This window comes from Oncorhynchus masou, chromosome 14 (genome assembly GCF_036934945.1).
Source record: "Oncorhynchus masou masou isolate Uvic2021 chromosome 14, UVic_Omas_1.1, whole genome shotgun sequence".
NCBI classification, from domain to species: domain Eukaryota; kingdom Metazoa; phylum Chordata; class Actinopteri; order Salmoniformes; family Salmonidae; genus Oncorhynchus; species Oncorhynchus masou.
In genome coordinates, this window is record NC_088225.1 from 21,901,422 (window position 1) to 21,916,228 (window position 14,807).

At 47.1% G+C, this 14,807-nt stretch overlaps 1 protein-coding gene and 1 pseudogene across 1 annotated transcript in view; both read right to left on the bottom strand.

Moving 5' to 3' along the window:
• LOC135554533 (Ig mu chain C region membrane-bound form-like) overlaps nucleotides 1-14,807 on the bottom strand; it is a 526,132-nt pseudogene that overhangs the window by 164,168 nt on the left and 347,157 nt on the right.
• The window catches only part of LOC135554531 (voltage-dependent P/Q-type calcium channel subunit alpha-1A-like), a 186,226-nt gene that overhangs the window by 24,877 nt on the left and 146,542 nt on the right, over nucleotides 1-14,807 (bottom strand). Inside the window, exons 40-45 of the mRNA XM_064986875.1 lie at nucleotides 12,366-12,480; nucleotides 11,564-11,671; nucleotides 8,357-8,463; nucleotides 4,739-4,842; nucleotides 4,504-4,515; nucleotides 4,130-4,259 (exon numbers count right to left, since the gene is read on the bottom strand). Of these exons, the coding sequence (XP_064842947.1) occupies nucleotides 4,130-4,259; nucleotides 4,504-4,515; nucleotides 4,739-4,842; nucleotides 8,357-8,463; nucleotides 11,564-11,671; nucleotides 12,366-12,480 (576 nt within the window). The remainder of the gene's footprint in view (nucleotides 1-4,129; nucleotides 4,260-4,503; nucleotides 4,516-4,738; nucleotides 4,843-8,356; nucleotides 8,464-11,563; nucleotides 11,672-12,365; nucleotides 12,481-14,807) is intronic.

The following is a 14,807-nucleotide window of genomic DNA, read 5'->3' on the forward strand; positions in this document are numbered from 1 at the left end:
ATTTGGTGTAGGGGCTTCGGGTACAGGGGGCTTCGGTGTAGGGGGCTTCGGTACAGGGGCTTCGGTACAGGGGCTTCGGTACAGGGGCTTCGGTACAGGGGGCTTCGGTACAGGGGAATTTGATGTAGGGGCTTCGGTGCAGGGGGCTTCGGTGCAGGGGGCTTCGGTACAGGGGGCTTCGGTGCAGGGGGCTTCGGTGCAGGGGGCTTCGGTGCAGGGGGCTTCGGTACAGGGGGCTTCGGTGAAGGGGCTTCGGTACAGGGGCTTCGGTATAGGGGGCTTCGGTACAGGGGGCTTCGGTGCAGGGGGCTTCGGTACAGGGGGCTTCGGTACAGGGGGCTTCGGTGCAGGGGGCTTCGGTACAGGGGGCTTCGGTGCAGGGGGCTTCGGTGCAGGGGGCTTCGGTGCAGGGGGCTTCGGTACAGGGGCTTCGGTACAGGGGCTTCGGTGTAGGGGGCTTCGGTACAGGGGGCTTCGGTGTAGGGGCTTCGGTACAGGGGCTTCGGTGTAGGGGCTTCGGTACAGGGGCTTCGGTGCAGGGGCTTCGGTACAGGGGGCTTCGGTACAGGGGGCTTCGGTGCAGGGGCTTCGGTACAGGGGCTTCGGTGCAGGGGCTTCGGTACAGGGGTATAGGGGGCTTCGGTGCAGGGGCTTCGGTGCAGGGGGCTTCGGTGCAGGGGCTTCGGTACAGGGGTCTTCGGTACAGGGGGCTTCGGTATAGGGGTCTTCGGTACAGGGGGCTTCGGTGTAGGGGGCTTCGGTACAGGGGGCTTCGGTGTAGGGGGCTTCGGTACAGGGGGCTTCGGTGTAGGGGGCTTCGTTGTAGGGGCTTCGGTACAGGGGGCTTCGGTATAGGGGGCTTCGGTACAGGGGGCTTCGGTGCAGGGGCTTCGGTACAGGGGGCTTCGGTACAGGGGCTTCGGTACAGGGGCTTCGGTGCAGGGGCTTCGGTACAGGGGCTTCGGTGCAGGGGGCTTCGGTATAGGGGCTTCGGTGCAGGGGCTTCGGTGCAGGGGGCTTCGGTGCAGGGGGCTTCGGTACAGGGGTCTTCGGTACAGGGGGCTTCGGTATAGGGGTCTTCGGGTACAGGGGCTTCGGTGTAGGGGGCTTCGGTACAGGGGCTTCGGTACAGGGGCTTCGGTGCAGGGGCTTCGGTACAGGGGCTTCGGTGCAGGGGGCTTCGGTACAGGGGGCTTCGGTACAGGGGGCTTCGGTGTAGGGGGCTTCGGTACAGGGGGCTTCGGTGTAGGGGCTTCGGTACATTGGGCTTCGGTATAGGGGCTTCGGTACAGGGGGCTTCGGTGTAGGGGCTTCGGTACAGGGGGCTTCGGTACAGGGGGCTTCGGTGCGGGGGGCTTCGGTACAGGGGGCTTCGGTGCAGGGGGCTTCGGTATAGGGGGCTTCAGTGCAGGGGGCTTCGGTGCAGGGGGCTTCAGCGCAGGGGGCTTCGGTGCAGGGGGCTTCAGCGCAGGGGGCTTGGGGATAGAGGGATTGGGGCCTGAGGGCTTGGTCCGTGCTATCCTGTATCCCTGGGACACCCCTACCCCATTTAAGTTCAAATTTAAACTCTAAAAGTCTAAGCTAACACATGGAATTGTTTTAAGATGGTCATACCATGGATCATTTAGCTTTTTGATTTAGGTGTATATAAACAAATATATACAGTACCAGTACAAAGTTCGGACACACCTACTCATTCCAAGTTTTTCTTTATTTTTACTATGTTCTACATTGTAGAATAATATTGAAGACATCAAAACTATGTAATAACACATATGGAATCATGTAGTAGCCCAAAAAAAGTGTTAAACAAATGAAAATATATTTTCTATTTGAGATACTTTAAAGTAGCCACCCTTTGCCTTGATGACAGCTTTGCACACTTTTGACATTCTCTCAACCAGCTTCATGAGGTAGCCATCTGGAATGCATTTCATATAAGGTTAACAGGTGTGCCTTGTTCAAAGTACATTTGTGGAATTTATTTCCTTTCTTAATGTATTTGAGCAAATCAGTTGTGTTGTGACAAAGTAGGGATGGTATAAAGAAGATAGCCCTATTTGGTAAAAGACCAAGTCCATATTATGGCAAGAACAGCTCTAATAAGTAAAGAGAAACGACAGTCCATCATTACTTTAAGACATGAAGGTCAGCCAATTAAGAACATGTCAAGAACTTTGAAAGTTTCTTCAAGTGCAGTCGCAAAAACCATCAAGCGCTATAATGAAACTGGCTCTCATGAGGATCTCCACAGGAATGGAAACCCAGAGTTACCTCTGCTGCAGAAGAACATTTCATTAGAGTTACCATTCTCAGAAATTGAAACCCAAATAAATGCTTCACAGAGTAAGACTCATATCTCAACATCAACTGTTCAGAGGAGAAAAAAAACACACCTACTACATTATTCCATATGTGCTATTTCATAGTTTTGATGTCTAGTAAAAATAAAGAAAAACGCTTGAATGAGTAGGTGTGTCCAAACCGAACCTTTGACTGGCAATATATACATATATATTTACCCAAAACATATGGGGGATTGGAACTGATGCATACAATTACATTGATGGAAGCTACAATCTATCTGGAATATTAAAGCTGATCTACACCCTAAAACAAATAAAAAATAATAATAACAAAAAAAATGAACAGTTCTTGTGCTGACGTTGCTTCCAGAAGCCGTTTGGAACTTGATGCAACCGAGGACAGACGAGTTTTACGCGCTACACACATCAGCACTCGGCGGTCCCGTTCTGTGAGCTTGTGCGGCCTACCACTTTGCGGCTGAGCCATTGTTGCTCCTAGACATTGCCACTTCACAATAACAGCACTTACAGTTGACCAGAGCAGCTCTAGCAGGAAAGAAATTTGACGAACTGACTTGTTGGAAAGGTGGCATCCTATGACGGTGCCACGTTGAAAGTCACTGTGACACTAAGCTCTTCACTGAGCGCAGTGTCACTGAGCTCTTCAGTAAGGTCATTCTACTGCCAATGTTTGTCTATGGAGATTGCATGGCTGTGTGCTTGATTTTATACACCTGTCAGCAACGGGTTTGGCTGAAACAGCCGAATCCACTAATTTGAAGAGGTGTTCACATACTTTTGTATATATATAGCATACTTCAATTCCTTTTTTAAACCGGTACTGGGTTACTTTCAGACAAGTCCAGTGACACTTGTGGGTGTCGTAAAGCAAAACGGAGAACACCATCATTTGGACGCTATAGACGTTTTCGTGAGAAGACCGATTTTCGGGATGTCTCCTGGTCTGACAAACAGTGCTGTTGTTCTGCCACTTTTCACCACAAATGCAGAAGGTCAACATGGCGTATCCGGTGGATTGAGACGCAGCCAATACAACAAAACAGACGGATTTAGATTTTGATAATATTATGTTATTTAGGGCTTGGGGGATGAGGGTTTGGGGGCTGTGTGCTTGGGGGATGAGGGCTTGGAGGTTGTGGGCCTGGGGGCTGAGGGGGATAGATGGGTATGGGATGTGAATGGTGGGAGGGTTTAAGCAGGCATAGCCAATCAGGGCAGGTTATAGGGAAACCATCATGTTCACATTTTCCCAATAACTCTAACTCTAACTCCTGGGCCCTTCATGTAGATCTGAAAGGATTAGTAATGACTCAAAGCCATTAGATGAATGTTCTGTATTGCTTACACCTCTACACCTTTCAGATCTGTCTAAGTGCCTATAGGGGAGAGGAGCTGTAGGGACCATATGGAATTGGACAATAGGCAGGACTAAAACAGAGCCAGCGGTGTACGAGTTGATTCAACAATGATGACCCTAAATATCCTGTAAGGAAAGAGCACCAGGACACGAGCTCTATATGAACCAGTCCAATGAAATGATGTGGATGTTCAGACAACATGAAACATGAATAGCATGAAATAAAATCACTATTTCATGTTTACTGGGAACCATTTATTAGTGTGTTCTTGTGTGCAATGACATACTGTACATGTTACATGCACGTACTGTATTGATCTGTATTTGTGCGTATGCATGTGTGTGTATATACACTTCTGAGTTATGTCTGTTGTCCAGGGATTCTTCTTGAGGCTGGTGTGTGTGTGTGTGTGTGTGTGCGTGCGCACCTGTGTGTATGTGTTACCTGCGAGTTATGCCTGCTGTCCAGGCCATCCTCCTGTCCAGAATGCTGTCCCTCAGGACTCCAGCTGCCTACTCTCTGGGACATCTCCTGAGCCCGCACTGTCACCCACGACTGGCTCTCTGGAACCCCCCTCCACCGGTCTACAACACACAGACAGTCAGACAGGCCCCTTGCGCACACACACACACACCACATCCCTCCACCGGTCTACAACACACACACACAGTCAGACCCGGGACATATATACACACGGATAGGCAAACACAGACACACGCATGCATACACACAAACCAGGCTCCATATACATCACCTTCATCAGACCCTTGCATTCAGCACTTGTATGAGGCTAACTGAATGCACTCATCCCCACAAACCCATACACCAGCCTTTCTGAACACACTACACACACACATACACACACAGGTCCTCTACACATGAGGCGTGTCCGCCCAGCGTGTCGTCCTGCTCCTCCTTCTCGTGGATGACACTCCACTACCCATCCTCCCTCTGGCTGCAGAGAAAGAGGGAGAGAGAAAACAGAGAGAGAGGGAGAGGACAGAGAGAGAGACCCAGAGAGAGAGTTGGGGGGGGGGGCAGGGGTCTACTCACAGGGTGTTGACGGGGTCTGCCGGTTGGGTAGGAGGGAGGCAGAGAGGCCCATCCTGGATGGGGGAGGGCGGCTCCACGCGCTGAAACAGTAATGTCGTTCGATTCTGTGTGAGATACAACATGGCCGCCGGCTTTAAGGTAGACATACAGGAAATGGGGAAGGTGGAGAAGAAAGTGAGTTCAGAGCAGGTCACAGCATCCAGGGGGAGGGAGGGTTTCAGTCAGCAGGGGCTGACTGAGCCAGAGCGCATTCTGGGAGGGGAGTTGGAGTCCTGTTGTAAATGTGAGAATGGAAGGCTCATGCCAATGAATCATCTACTTCCAGGTCACCATGAATGAAGGGCATTAACCAGAGCCATAGCCACTGTATATGACCTACAGTATACAGTACCTAGCTATGGATTTGGAAGTGTTCCGTTGGATGCTACAAAGAGGTCTGGATTTGTCTGGCATTAACTAAGGTCTTTGTCTACAGTATTTTTTATCTGATCAGACAATTTGCATGTTGCTCATAGGAACACATCTCAAATGACACACTATTTATGATTTTCACCTAGGCTTTGATTCAAAAGAAGTGCACTATAACATCAAAAAGGTGCCATTCAATACACAACCCAGGAAGACAGGAGGAGAGGATGAGAAAAGGAAAGAATAGAGGTAGAAGTCCATGTGAGTGAATATCGAGAGAGAAAGGGGACACAAAGAGGGATAGAGGAAGGATGAAAAAGAGAGAGGAAGAAGATGACTGGGAGTAGACCTGTTGGAAAAAAGGGTTCCAAAGGGTTCTTTAGATGTCCACATAGGAAAAAAAAAATGGTTCCAGGAAGAACCCTTTGTAGAAGGGGTTTACATAGAACCCAAAGGGTTTCTACCTGGAACCAAAAGGGTTACATCTGGAACCAAAAAGGGTTCATCAAATGGTTCTCCTATGGGGACAGCTTAAGAACTCTTTTAGGTTCTGGATAGCACCTGTTTTTCTTAGTGTAGGTGAAAATAACCACATACAGTGTCATTCAGTTATTACACATCCACTTAAAACTGACCAACTGCTACTTTTATGTCCGTAAGATATCTGGGAAAATGTTGTTGGGCCACATTTGGTTTCCAGCTGTGGGCCGTAAACCATGCCGGCAGTGGGCCACTCCTGGGACAGTATATACCCGCTAGCTGGAACGGATTATCAATGGGAAGTAGCTGTTTTGGTTTAAGGATTTCACGAGCCATGGAGGGTCACGTTTAAAGTGGATGGATCACGAAGGTTCCAGGTCATACAAGGAAATAGCACACAAATACTTTCCCAAACAATATTTGTCCAATCGTCATTTCTAAACACTTGGAACAGTTCTTGTCTGAACCTGAACCATTCGAAGCAAGGGTATTCCCATTCTCCAGGTCCAACCCCTAGTCTCACATCATGATGCACATGCTTAACTATGGCAACAAGCTCTACCTGGAATCATGCAGGGAAGAAACGCTCATTACTGGGATGGATGCTTCCCTTCACTATGTCTCTCCTTATCTAACACTATGGTAATAATACTGTCTGAGATGGTGCAAGGGGGAGGGAAGTCCACTCCTCCTGTCCAGCAAGTAGCAGCAGGGGTGGGGGTTGGGAAGGAGGGGAAGAGAGGTGGGGGTGCAAGGGGGAGGAGAGTGAGGGGCAGCTCAATAAGAGGAGGTGTAGAGAGGGGTACAGGGGAGAGGGGAGAGGATGTGTAGGGGTAAAGGGTGGCAGAGCAGACATTGGCTGGAGAGCAGGATGGGCGACGATTGGATGAGGATGTTGCAGTGACACCATCAATTATCGTCATCGGCCTATGACATGTCATGTGAGCATGCTGAAGAGTCTGAAAAGTTTGATAAAATTTGTTGCCCAAGAAACTCCAGTGTGTGAGTGTTTGTGCTCTGTACATGTTTGTGGTCACGGGTAAGTACACCTTGGGAGCATTAGAGTAAAAGCACGAGGACCAGCTGGGTGGTGTGGTTGTGAATGAAGACCAAGGATATGACATGGCCATGGTCAAATGTTCAATGACTTGACTAAGTATTGGGCGACCAACTCTGGAGTCTTCTCAGCTTGTCTTATGAGTCTTCTATTGTAGTTTAACAGGTGATGGAGGGTGGTTTCTACAGTTGTTGAGATGGTATCCTCCTTCGATAGCTCCATCTTGTTCCTGTGACTTATCCAATCAAACTGTCCCCTGACTCATACTGTAGGTCCCATCCAACCAACTCTTCAAAAAGCATGTACGTATATCTATACACATGGCTAAGGCAGGCTTGAGGTCAGTTTTTAAAGCTCAGACAGAGCCAGACTCTCTCCACTAACTCCTAGATCTTTCAATATCCTGCCTCTCTCACGCCCTTCACATCATGTGTCAGAGAAAAATAGTTAAGATCATTGTTTAAACTTTGAATTTAGAGACTATCCCTTCACGGCCAACCTCTTCCTTGTGCTATCCTACAAGGAAGGAATGCCAGATGGTAGAAATGAAGTCATGAGGAATTGACATGGCTGAGAGTTGTGTAAAGAGAGTGGTAGCAGGAGGCCATAGCAGAGCAGGGAAAGTGGCATGCTTCGAGTGCAGTGAGAGAGGAGGAGCAGGAGGAGAGGAGGAGTAGGACTCTGTCTGTAAAATAGGAAACCGTGTTTGTGTGTGTGTGAGAAATACAAATAAAACAAAATAAAAACCATCTCCGCAATTTAAAACGTCATCTTTTACTTTACACTTAAAATGTTTCTGTAACTGTGTTACAAATACTGCTACAATTTGAACGTTTTATCGTCAGTGGCTTCACATGTGACTACGTAAACACAAGATCCATTGTATTGGTTGTATATGCATTCTCTCTGTCAACAGGGAATAGGGGGCTACAGTGCAATGCTACAGTCCAGGGTGTAGGGCAACAGTCCAAGGCCAGGGTGTGGCTAAAAGGCTTGGGAAGACAAGCATCATCATCATCATCATCATCATCATCACCAGCAGTGGATTCACAGCCAGGGAAAGGGAGGATAAAGAGGAACAGGCTTAGGTGAAGAATGTACATTAACGTTGTACAGTCTTCGCCATCCGGAGCTGTGACAAAGACACCCAGCCCAAACCAATTCAATGTGATCGAGAGGGTTCTCTATAGCAAGAAAAGTGCCTCTTCTTTAGAAATAATTGTGATTCAGTGCTTGAAATATAATCTGCTGGTTTTCTGTACAGATGCTCTAGGAATAATATAATATCATGTAAAAATGTAATATAACATGGACCAGTGACATACTTTGTCCACCAGAGGGCCTCACAGAGTTTTATACCGACTAACTGCAGAGAGAGTCAGGAAGGAAGGGAGGATGGAAGAACACAGAAAGGCAAGACTAGAGTGGGTAAACCCAATGGCAGTGGTCCTCTAACCTTTGACCTCTAACCTTTAGCCAGGTGAGGTCAATGATAACAAGTGACCTTACAATAACGTAGTGAGTAAATGCTATAGTAAGACTGTGGGTGGGCGTGGTTATGGGTTGTCACAGCTCCGCTTTGACCCCTGTATTTCTAGCCAGTCTGACTCTGCCCTCAGTCAGTCTGCGTGGTCTGAAGGTTTGGGGATGGTTCCTAGGGACAGTAGTTGTACCTGCTCCGCCTCTAGCCGCGCCTGCGAGCGCTTGGCCTTGCTCTGCCTGTAGTACTCCATGATCATCATGGCAGCGTAGATCTTCCCCACCGTCAGGTCTGTTGCTGCTGAGAGAGGGACAAGTTACCCTGCAAGATTAGACCACTACGTATGGGACCCTGAGCGAGAGGGATGGGAGTAGAGGGGACGAAGCACGCACGCAGAGAGAGAGACACACTCACACAGACAAATACACACATATACACGGACACAGAGCTGATAGTCTTTTCACAAACAGACTCGGAATAAAAAATGATCATGTGTCACATTTTCTCTTTCTCTGGTGAACTGTAGTCTTTCTTTCTTTACATCTTTTCTAGACATAACTGTTTTTCTACTGACTGGTGGTCTTCAATCAGAAGACAAGCCTCAAGACCACTTCATTGTGTAGATGGGGGACCTGGTAGAGGACTGGACAGTACCAACAGAACAGCTGGGGCTGTTTTGATGCTGTTTTGGCATTCTGAGGCAGGACCGATGGTTCCCCCTCTACTTCTCAATAGAAGGTGGACATGTTTTACTAAGTTCAATTTGGACCTTGTACTTTGTTATCTCCAAACACATAAACAAAACAGAGCTTCAAAATAGAAAAAAAGTGCGATAACAGTCTTTGAAAGAAAGTCATTTCCAGGTTTCTACAGCAGATCACATCTTCACAATAAAAGGGCCTAAAGTCCAATTCAAAAAAGTGTGTTCACCAGCATTATGCTATTGGCCATTTCTATACACCGTTTACCAGCATTATGCTATTGGCCATTTCTGTACACCGTTTACCAGCATTATGCTACTGGCCATTTCTGTACACTGTTTACCAGCATTATGCTACTGGCCATTTCTGTACACCGTTCACCAGCATTATGCTATTGGCCATTTCCGTACACCGTTTACCAGCATTATGCTATTGGCCATTTCTGTACACCGTTTACCAGCATTATGCTACTGGCCATTTCTGTACACCGTTTACCAGCATTATGCTATTGGCCATTTCCGTACACCGTTTACCAGCATTATGCTATTGGCCATTTCTGTACACCGTTTACCAGCATTATGCTATTGGCCATTTCTGTACACTGTTCACCAGCATTATGCTATTGGCCATTTCTGTACACCGTTTACCAGCATTATGCTATTGGCCATTTCTGTACACCGTTCACCAGCATTATGCTATTGGCCATTTCTGTACACCGTTCACCAGCATTATGCTATTGGTCATTTCTGTACACCGTTTACCAGCATTATGCTATTGGCCATTTCTGTACACCGTTTACCAGCATTATGCTATTGGCCATTTCTGTACACTGTTCACCAGCATTATGCTATTGGCCATTTCTGTACACCGTTTACCAGCATTATGCTATTGGCCATTTCTGTACACCGTTCACCAGCATTATGCTATTGGCCATTTCTGTACCACCGTTCACCAGCATTATGCTATTGGCCATTTCTGTACACCGTTCACCAGCATTATGCTATTGGTCATTTCTGTACACCGTTTACCAGCATTATGCTATTGGCCATTTCTGTACACCGTTTACCAGCATTATGCTACTGGCCATTTCTGTACACCGTTCACCAGCATTATGCTATTGGCCATTTCTGTACACTGTTCACCAGCATTATGCTATTGGCCATTTCTGTACACCGTTCACCAGCATTATGCTATTGGCCATTTCTGTACACCGTTCACCAGCATTATGCTATTGGCCATTTCTGTACACCGTTTACCAGCATGCTAAATTACCACACATTTTATTTCAATTTGGTTTGAACGTTATTAGCAGGGCACAGAAGCCTGTGCATTTTGGTAAAATGTGGTACAATTAGCAATCTGGTGAGTAGCTATAACACACCTTACCCAGATGCCTTTACCTATACTGTAAATCATGCTTCCTTTCATATAAAATACATCTAATATCTACATAGCAACTAGTGCTTTGGCACTTGTGCATTCCTTCTACTCCTGTATGTATTTCTCCGACATGTATAACAGCCAGTGTTCTGACCTAAAGTAGTACTGTATGAACTAAACCCCTGGAGTGTTCTGACCTACAGTAGTACTGTATGAACTAAACCCCTGGAGTGTTCTGACCTACAGTAGTACTGTATGAACTAAACCCCTGGAGTGTTCTGACCTACTGTACTACTGTATGAACTAAACCCCTGGAGTGTTCTGACCTACAGTAGTACTGTATGAACTAAACCCCTGGAGTGTTCTGACCTACAGTAGTACTGTATAAACTATTGTGTTCTGACCTAACCCCTGGAGTGTTCTGACCTACTGTAGTACTGTATAAACTAAACCCCTGGAGTGTTCTGACCTACAGTAGTACTGTATGAACTAAACCCCTGGAGTGTTCTGACCTACAGTAGTACTGTATAAACTAAACCCCTGGAGTGTTCTGACTACAGTAGTACTGTATAAACTAAACCCCTGGAGTGTTCTGACCTACTGTACTACTGTATGAACTAAACCCCTGGAGTGTTCTGACCTACAGTAGTACTGTATGAACTATACCCCTGGAGTGTTCTGACCTACTGTACTACTGTATGAACTAAACCCCTGGAGTGAAAAGACTACTATAGAGAGTTGGTCTATAGAGAGGCACCCCCTGATCTCAGGCACAGAGCTGGGCAGACAGCCTGCTGGTATTGGATCCGGTGGATGCGTGATGTTGGGCCTACAGAACAGGCCTGGAATCAGTGGAATGGGCTGTTGGAAGTATTGCATTGGGACTTTAGGATGAGGCCTGCTGTGTACAGTTGTTAGGTTGGGTGGAGGTGTGATATGGGTGCAAGAAAAGAGGGTCTATATGGGTGTGTGGGGACTGGAGATGGGGGATGGGGTACATGGCCTGCTGTAGGGAAATGGGGCTTTTTCTGGTGGAGGTGTATGGAGGCTGGAGATGGAGATCCAAAATTAGGTGTGACGTCTTCGAGGATTGGACTGGTGGGAATCATGGGATCCTGTGTGCGTGTGTTGGTATGTGTCTATGTGTACATAATAAGTGTGTGTGTGTGTGTGTGTGTGTGTGTGTGTAGGGGGCTGTGCCTGCTGTATCAGAGGGTGCAGCAGTGAAGGAGACTGGTTGAGAGAAGCTGTCCTCGGGTGGCATGAAGAAGTACACAGACACTGGGATCGCGTCGCGGTCCAAACACACTGCAACTTACACTTATGTGGCGTGACTAAGAGGTCCAGGGTCTTCTGGGAGAGATTGGGCCAAATCGCCATCATCTCTTTCCTCAGCTCTGCATCCATCTGGTGTTTGTCCACACCTCCTACACACACACAATAACACACACACACACAAGCAGGCACACGCACACAAGCAGGCACACACACACACACGCACCAGTGTATACACACACATATATAATAGCAACACACACACATAAACACACACATTCACATCAATACAAATACACAGCAGAGCCATAGAGGTGTAAGAATTGACGCACAGACATGAAAACACACACAAGCACACAGACACAAGAGAATGTGTTTGTTAATAGAGGTGAGGTTTGACTCCCAGTTTAAATATATAGTGTGGATGAGCCATCTAACACAGAGACATGGGCATTAAATGTCTGGCCATCTTCACTTTAATTGGGCCAACCAAATAAAGTGAGACTCAATTACATTGAAACTATGATTGTTATTTCACATAAGAACTCTACAAAGTCTACCAAATGAGAACTGTAGCCTATTTGAAACCCTATAACACTGACAGTATGGCTGGTAGTACACATGACATTCTATTGGTTAATAAGAACCATACAAACTCTATAGAAAAAGAGCTGTACTTAGGACACTGTGGGAGAAGCAGAGGGACCGATGTAGGTCTCAGGGACAGCAGGGTACACGATACACAACCACCTTACAGTAGCAGACTGCCCTGCTCTGTTCTAGGGAAGACAAGAAACAGGGGGAAAAGATGGTGAAAAAGGCAAGCAGGAAAGAGGGGTTCCAAACCTTCCGTACCCTTGGCGATCTTGATGTCCAGTGCCGTGCGGATCAGGGCCATCAGGGTGGAGTTGAAGTGGACTGAGTTGTCGTCGGCAACCGGGAGGTCCATCCGCAGCAGCCTCTGTTGGAAAGAGACAATCGGGGGAAGGTGGGTGAGTAAAAAGGGCCCGCCCCCCAGGAAGTGGAGGTATAGGTGTGCTCTGAACCTCCAGGTGAGGAGACAGGGAAAGGGGGTTGGGGAGAGGGAAGGGGAGGAAAGGGAGCTCTGTCATTTTTTGTAGCAGGTTCTGTACGTCTGTCTGTCAACGATACAATGTGTCATTGGCACTGCTACACCAGTTATGGCAGCTGTTTGGCAGCTGAGTTATTAGGTACCAAAATGATGTAACCATGGCGGTGGCAAATGATACCATTATTTCTTTACAGCCTGTGAGAGCCAAAGGGTTAACATTACTATGAGTTGGTTGGTTCCTCTTATGGATGTTAACTTGTTCATGTCTGTAGACAGATATTAATTTATTTTACCTTTATCTAGGCAAGTCAGTTAAGAACAAATTCTTATATTCCATGATGGCCTAGGAACAGTGGGTTAACTGCCTGTTCAGGAGCAGAACAACAGATTTGAACCTTGTCAGCTCAGGGGTTTGAACTTGCGGCTACTAGTCCAACGCTCTAACCACTAGGCTACCCTGCCGCCCCAATAACACTCGTTGTTGTGTTACTTAGGAGGACCTCACAGGTTCAGTAGTGTCACAGCATTATTTATGCCTTTTCTGATAGAGGGTGTAGAATGAAGTTAGACTCTGATCCAATGTCAGCTTTGTGCTTTTTCCCCTTGAATGGTTTAGTTCAGGATTATGGGATATTAATCTGATTCTAGATCAGTCAGAGCAGACAGCTGGCTGCCACTAACAGAGCTCCCCGTAACGGATTGGAGATTCACAGAGTTGAACAGAGACCAGGCCATAAAGCGATAAACCAAAACTGAGGGACAGGGGGAGGGGAACGTCTTCATTTTCATTTATCCTTTATCCACCTTCTGGTCTTGTCAATATAAGAGAAATGGACACGAGCCAACACACACACACACACACACACATGCACAGACAACACACACAGACAACGTGACGTTAAGAGTGTGTGAGACAGGCTCGCAGTAACCGTTGTCACGGCGACATCCCAGACATGCAGCAAGACCATGCCAAGCACTCCGCTCCCCTACCCCAAAACCCTGTGACACATACCCCATCCTCCCCTGTCCCCCCCATGCAACATGCAGTGCACACACATAATGCTTCACAGGACAAGCAGCGGCACAGCCGTACACAGAAAGCATCCTCTGTGTGGTTTAATAATACAATAATGTTTATCTGTTTGGGTTTAGTAGTGGTTACTGGCAGGAGGATATGACATCATTGAAACTACATGTGCTACATCTATTGGAGATATTAGATGAAGAGCTGTTGTTGTCATACAGAGATAATAGAGCTGTAAAGCTCTATTCAAATCCTCTGATCTCTCAATGAATAATGGGTGCAGGGCCTGACAGAGTTAATAGGTGAGCGTGAGAACAGAATTCAGCCGATCAAGACATTTTTTAAAAGGGAAGACGGGCTGAGGTTCTAGGTTAGGCTGCCTTAGGCCTGAGGAGGGCTATACAATAAGTGTTAGGGGGTGGGGAAAAATACATCTCAGTATCAGAAAAGAATTGAAAAAGAGAGAGGGGGGTTGTGAGTGACATTTTAGAGAGCCTTTTCAAAGCAAAAGAAGGGAGAAGTTGGAGGATGAGAAGAGGTTGGAGGATGAGAGAGAAAAAAGACATCAGAGAGATAAACAGCGAGTGATAAGAAAAAGAGGTTGAAAGTGATAGAATAAAAGAAAGATCTACCACCACACAAGCTGGTCGAGTCTGTAACACAGCATCCTGCCTGAAGACTACTGTCTGTCTCTACAGAACAGAGAAGAGTGGAGGTGAGAATTTAACACTACACATACAGGGGACATTATTCTGTGGGTCAGAGGTGAAGGTCAAGTGTGAGGGTTTTGACCTCTCTCATTGGGCCGGTAGGTAGTGACGGTGGGTGGGGGATAGGGGACAGGTGAAGGGCAAGAAGGGGGGTCTGTGGGTTTTTAATGTCAAATTAAGGTCATCACCTAGAGATGACAGTTTTCACAGGGAAAGGGGAGAGAGGTATTTTCAAAGACTGGACTGCTATGGTTACCCCCAGACACAGTAGATGGAGGTGGTGGGGGATGAAAGGTTAGAGGTCAAAGTCTGAAGGAGGGGTTATATTACAGGGGACACTTCAGGAGGGAGGCTGTTAGAACTGAGGGACAAAATGGAGGGAGGAGAAGAAGAGAGAGAAAAGAGAGGATAAAGCAGAGGCAGGGAGAGGAGAGATGAGCTGAGCTGATAGGAATGAATGAACAGAGGACAGAAAGACAGAG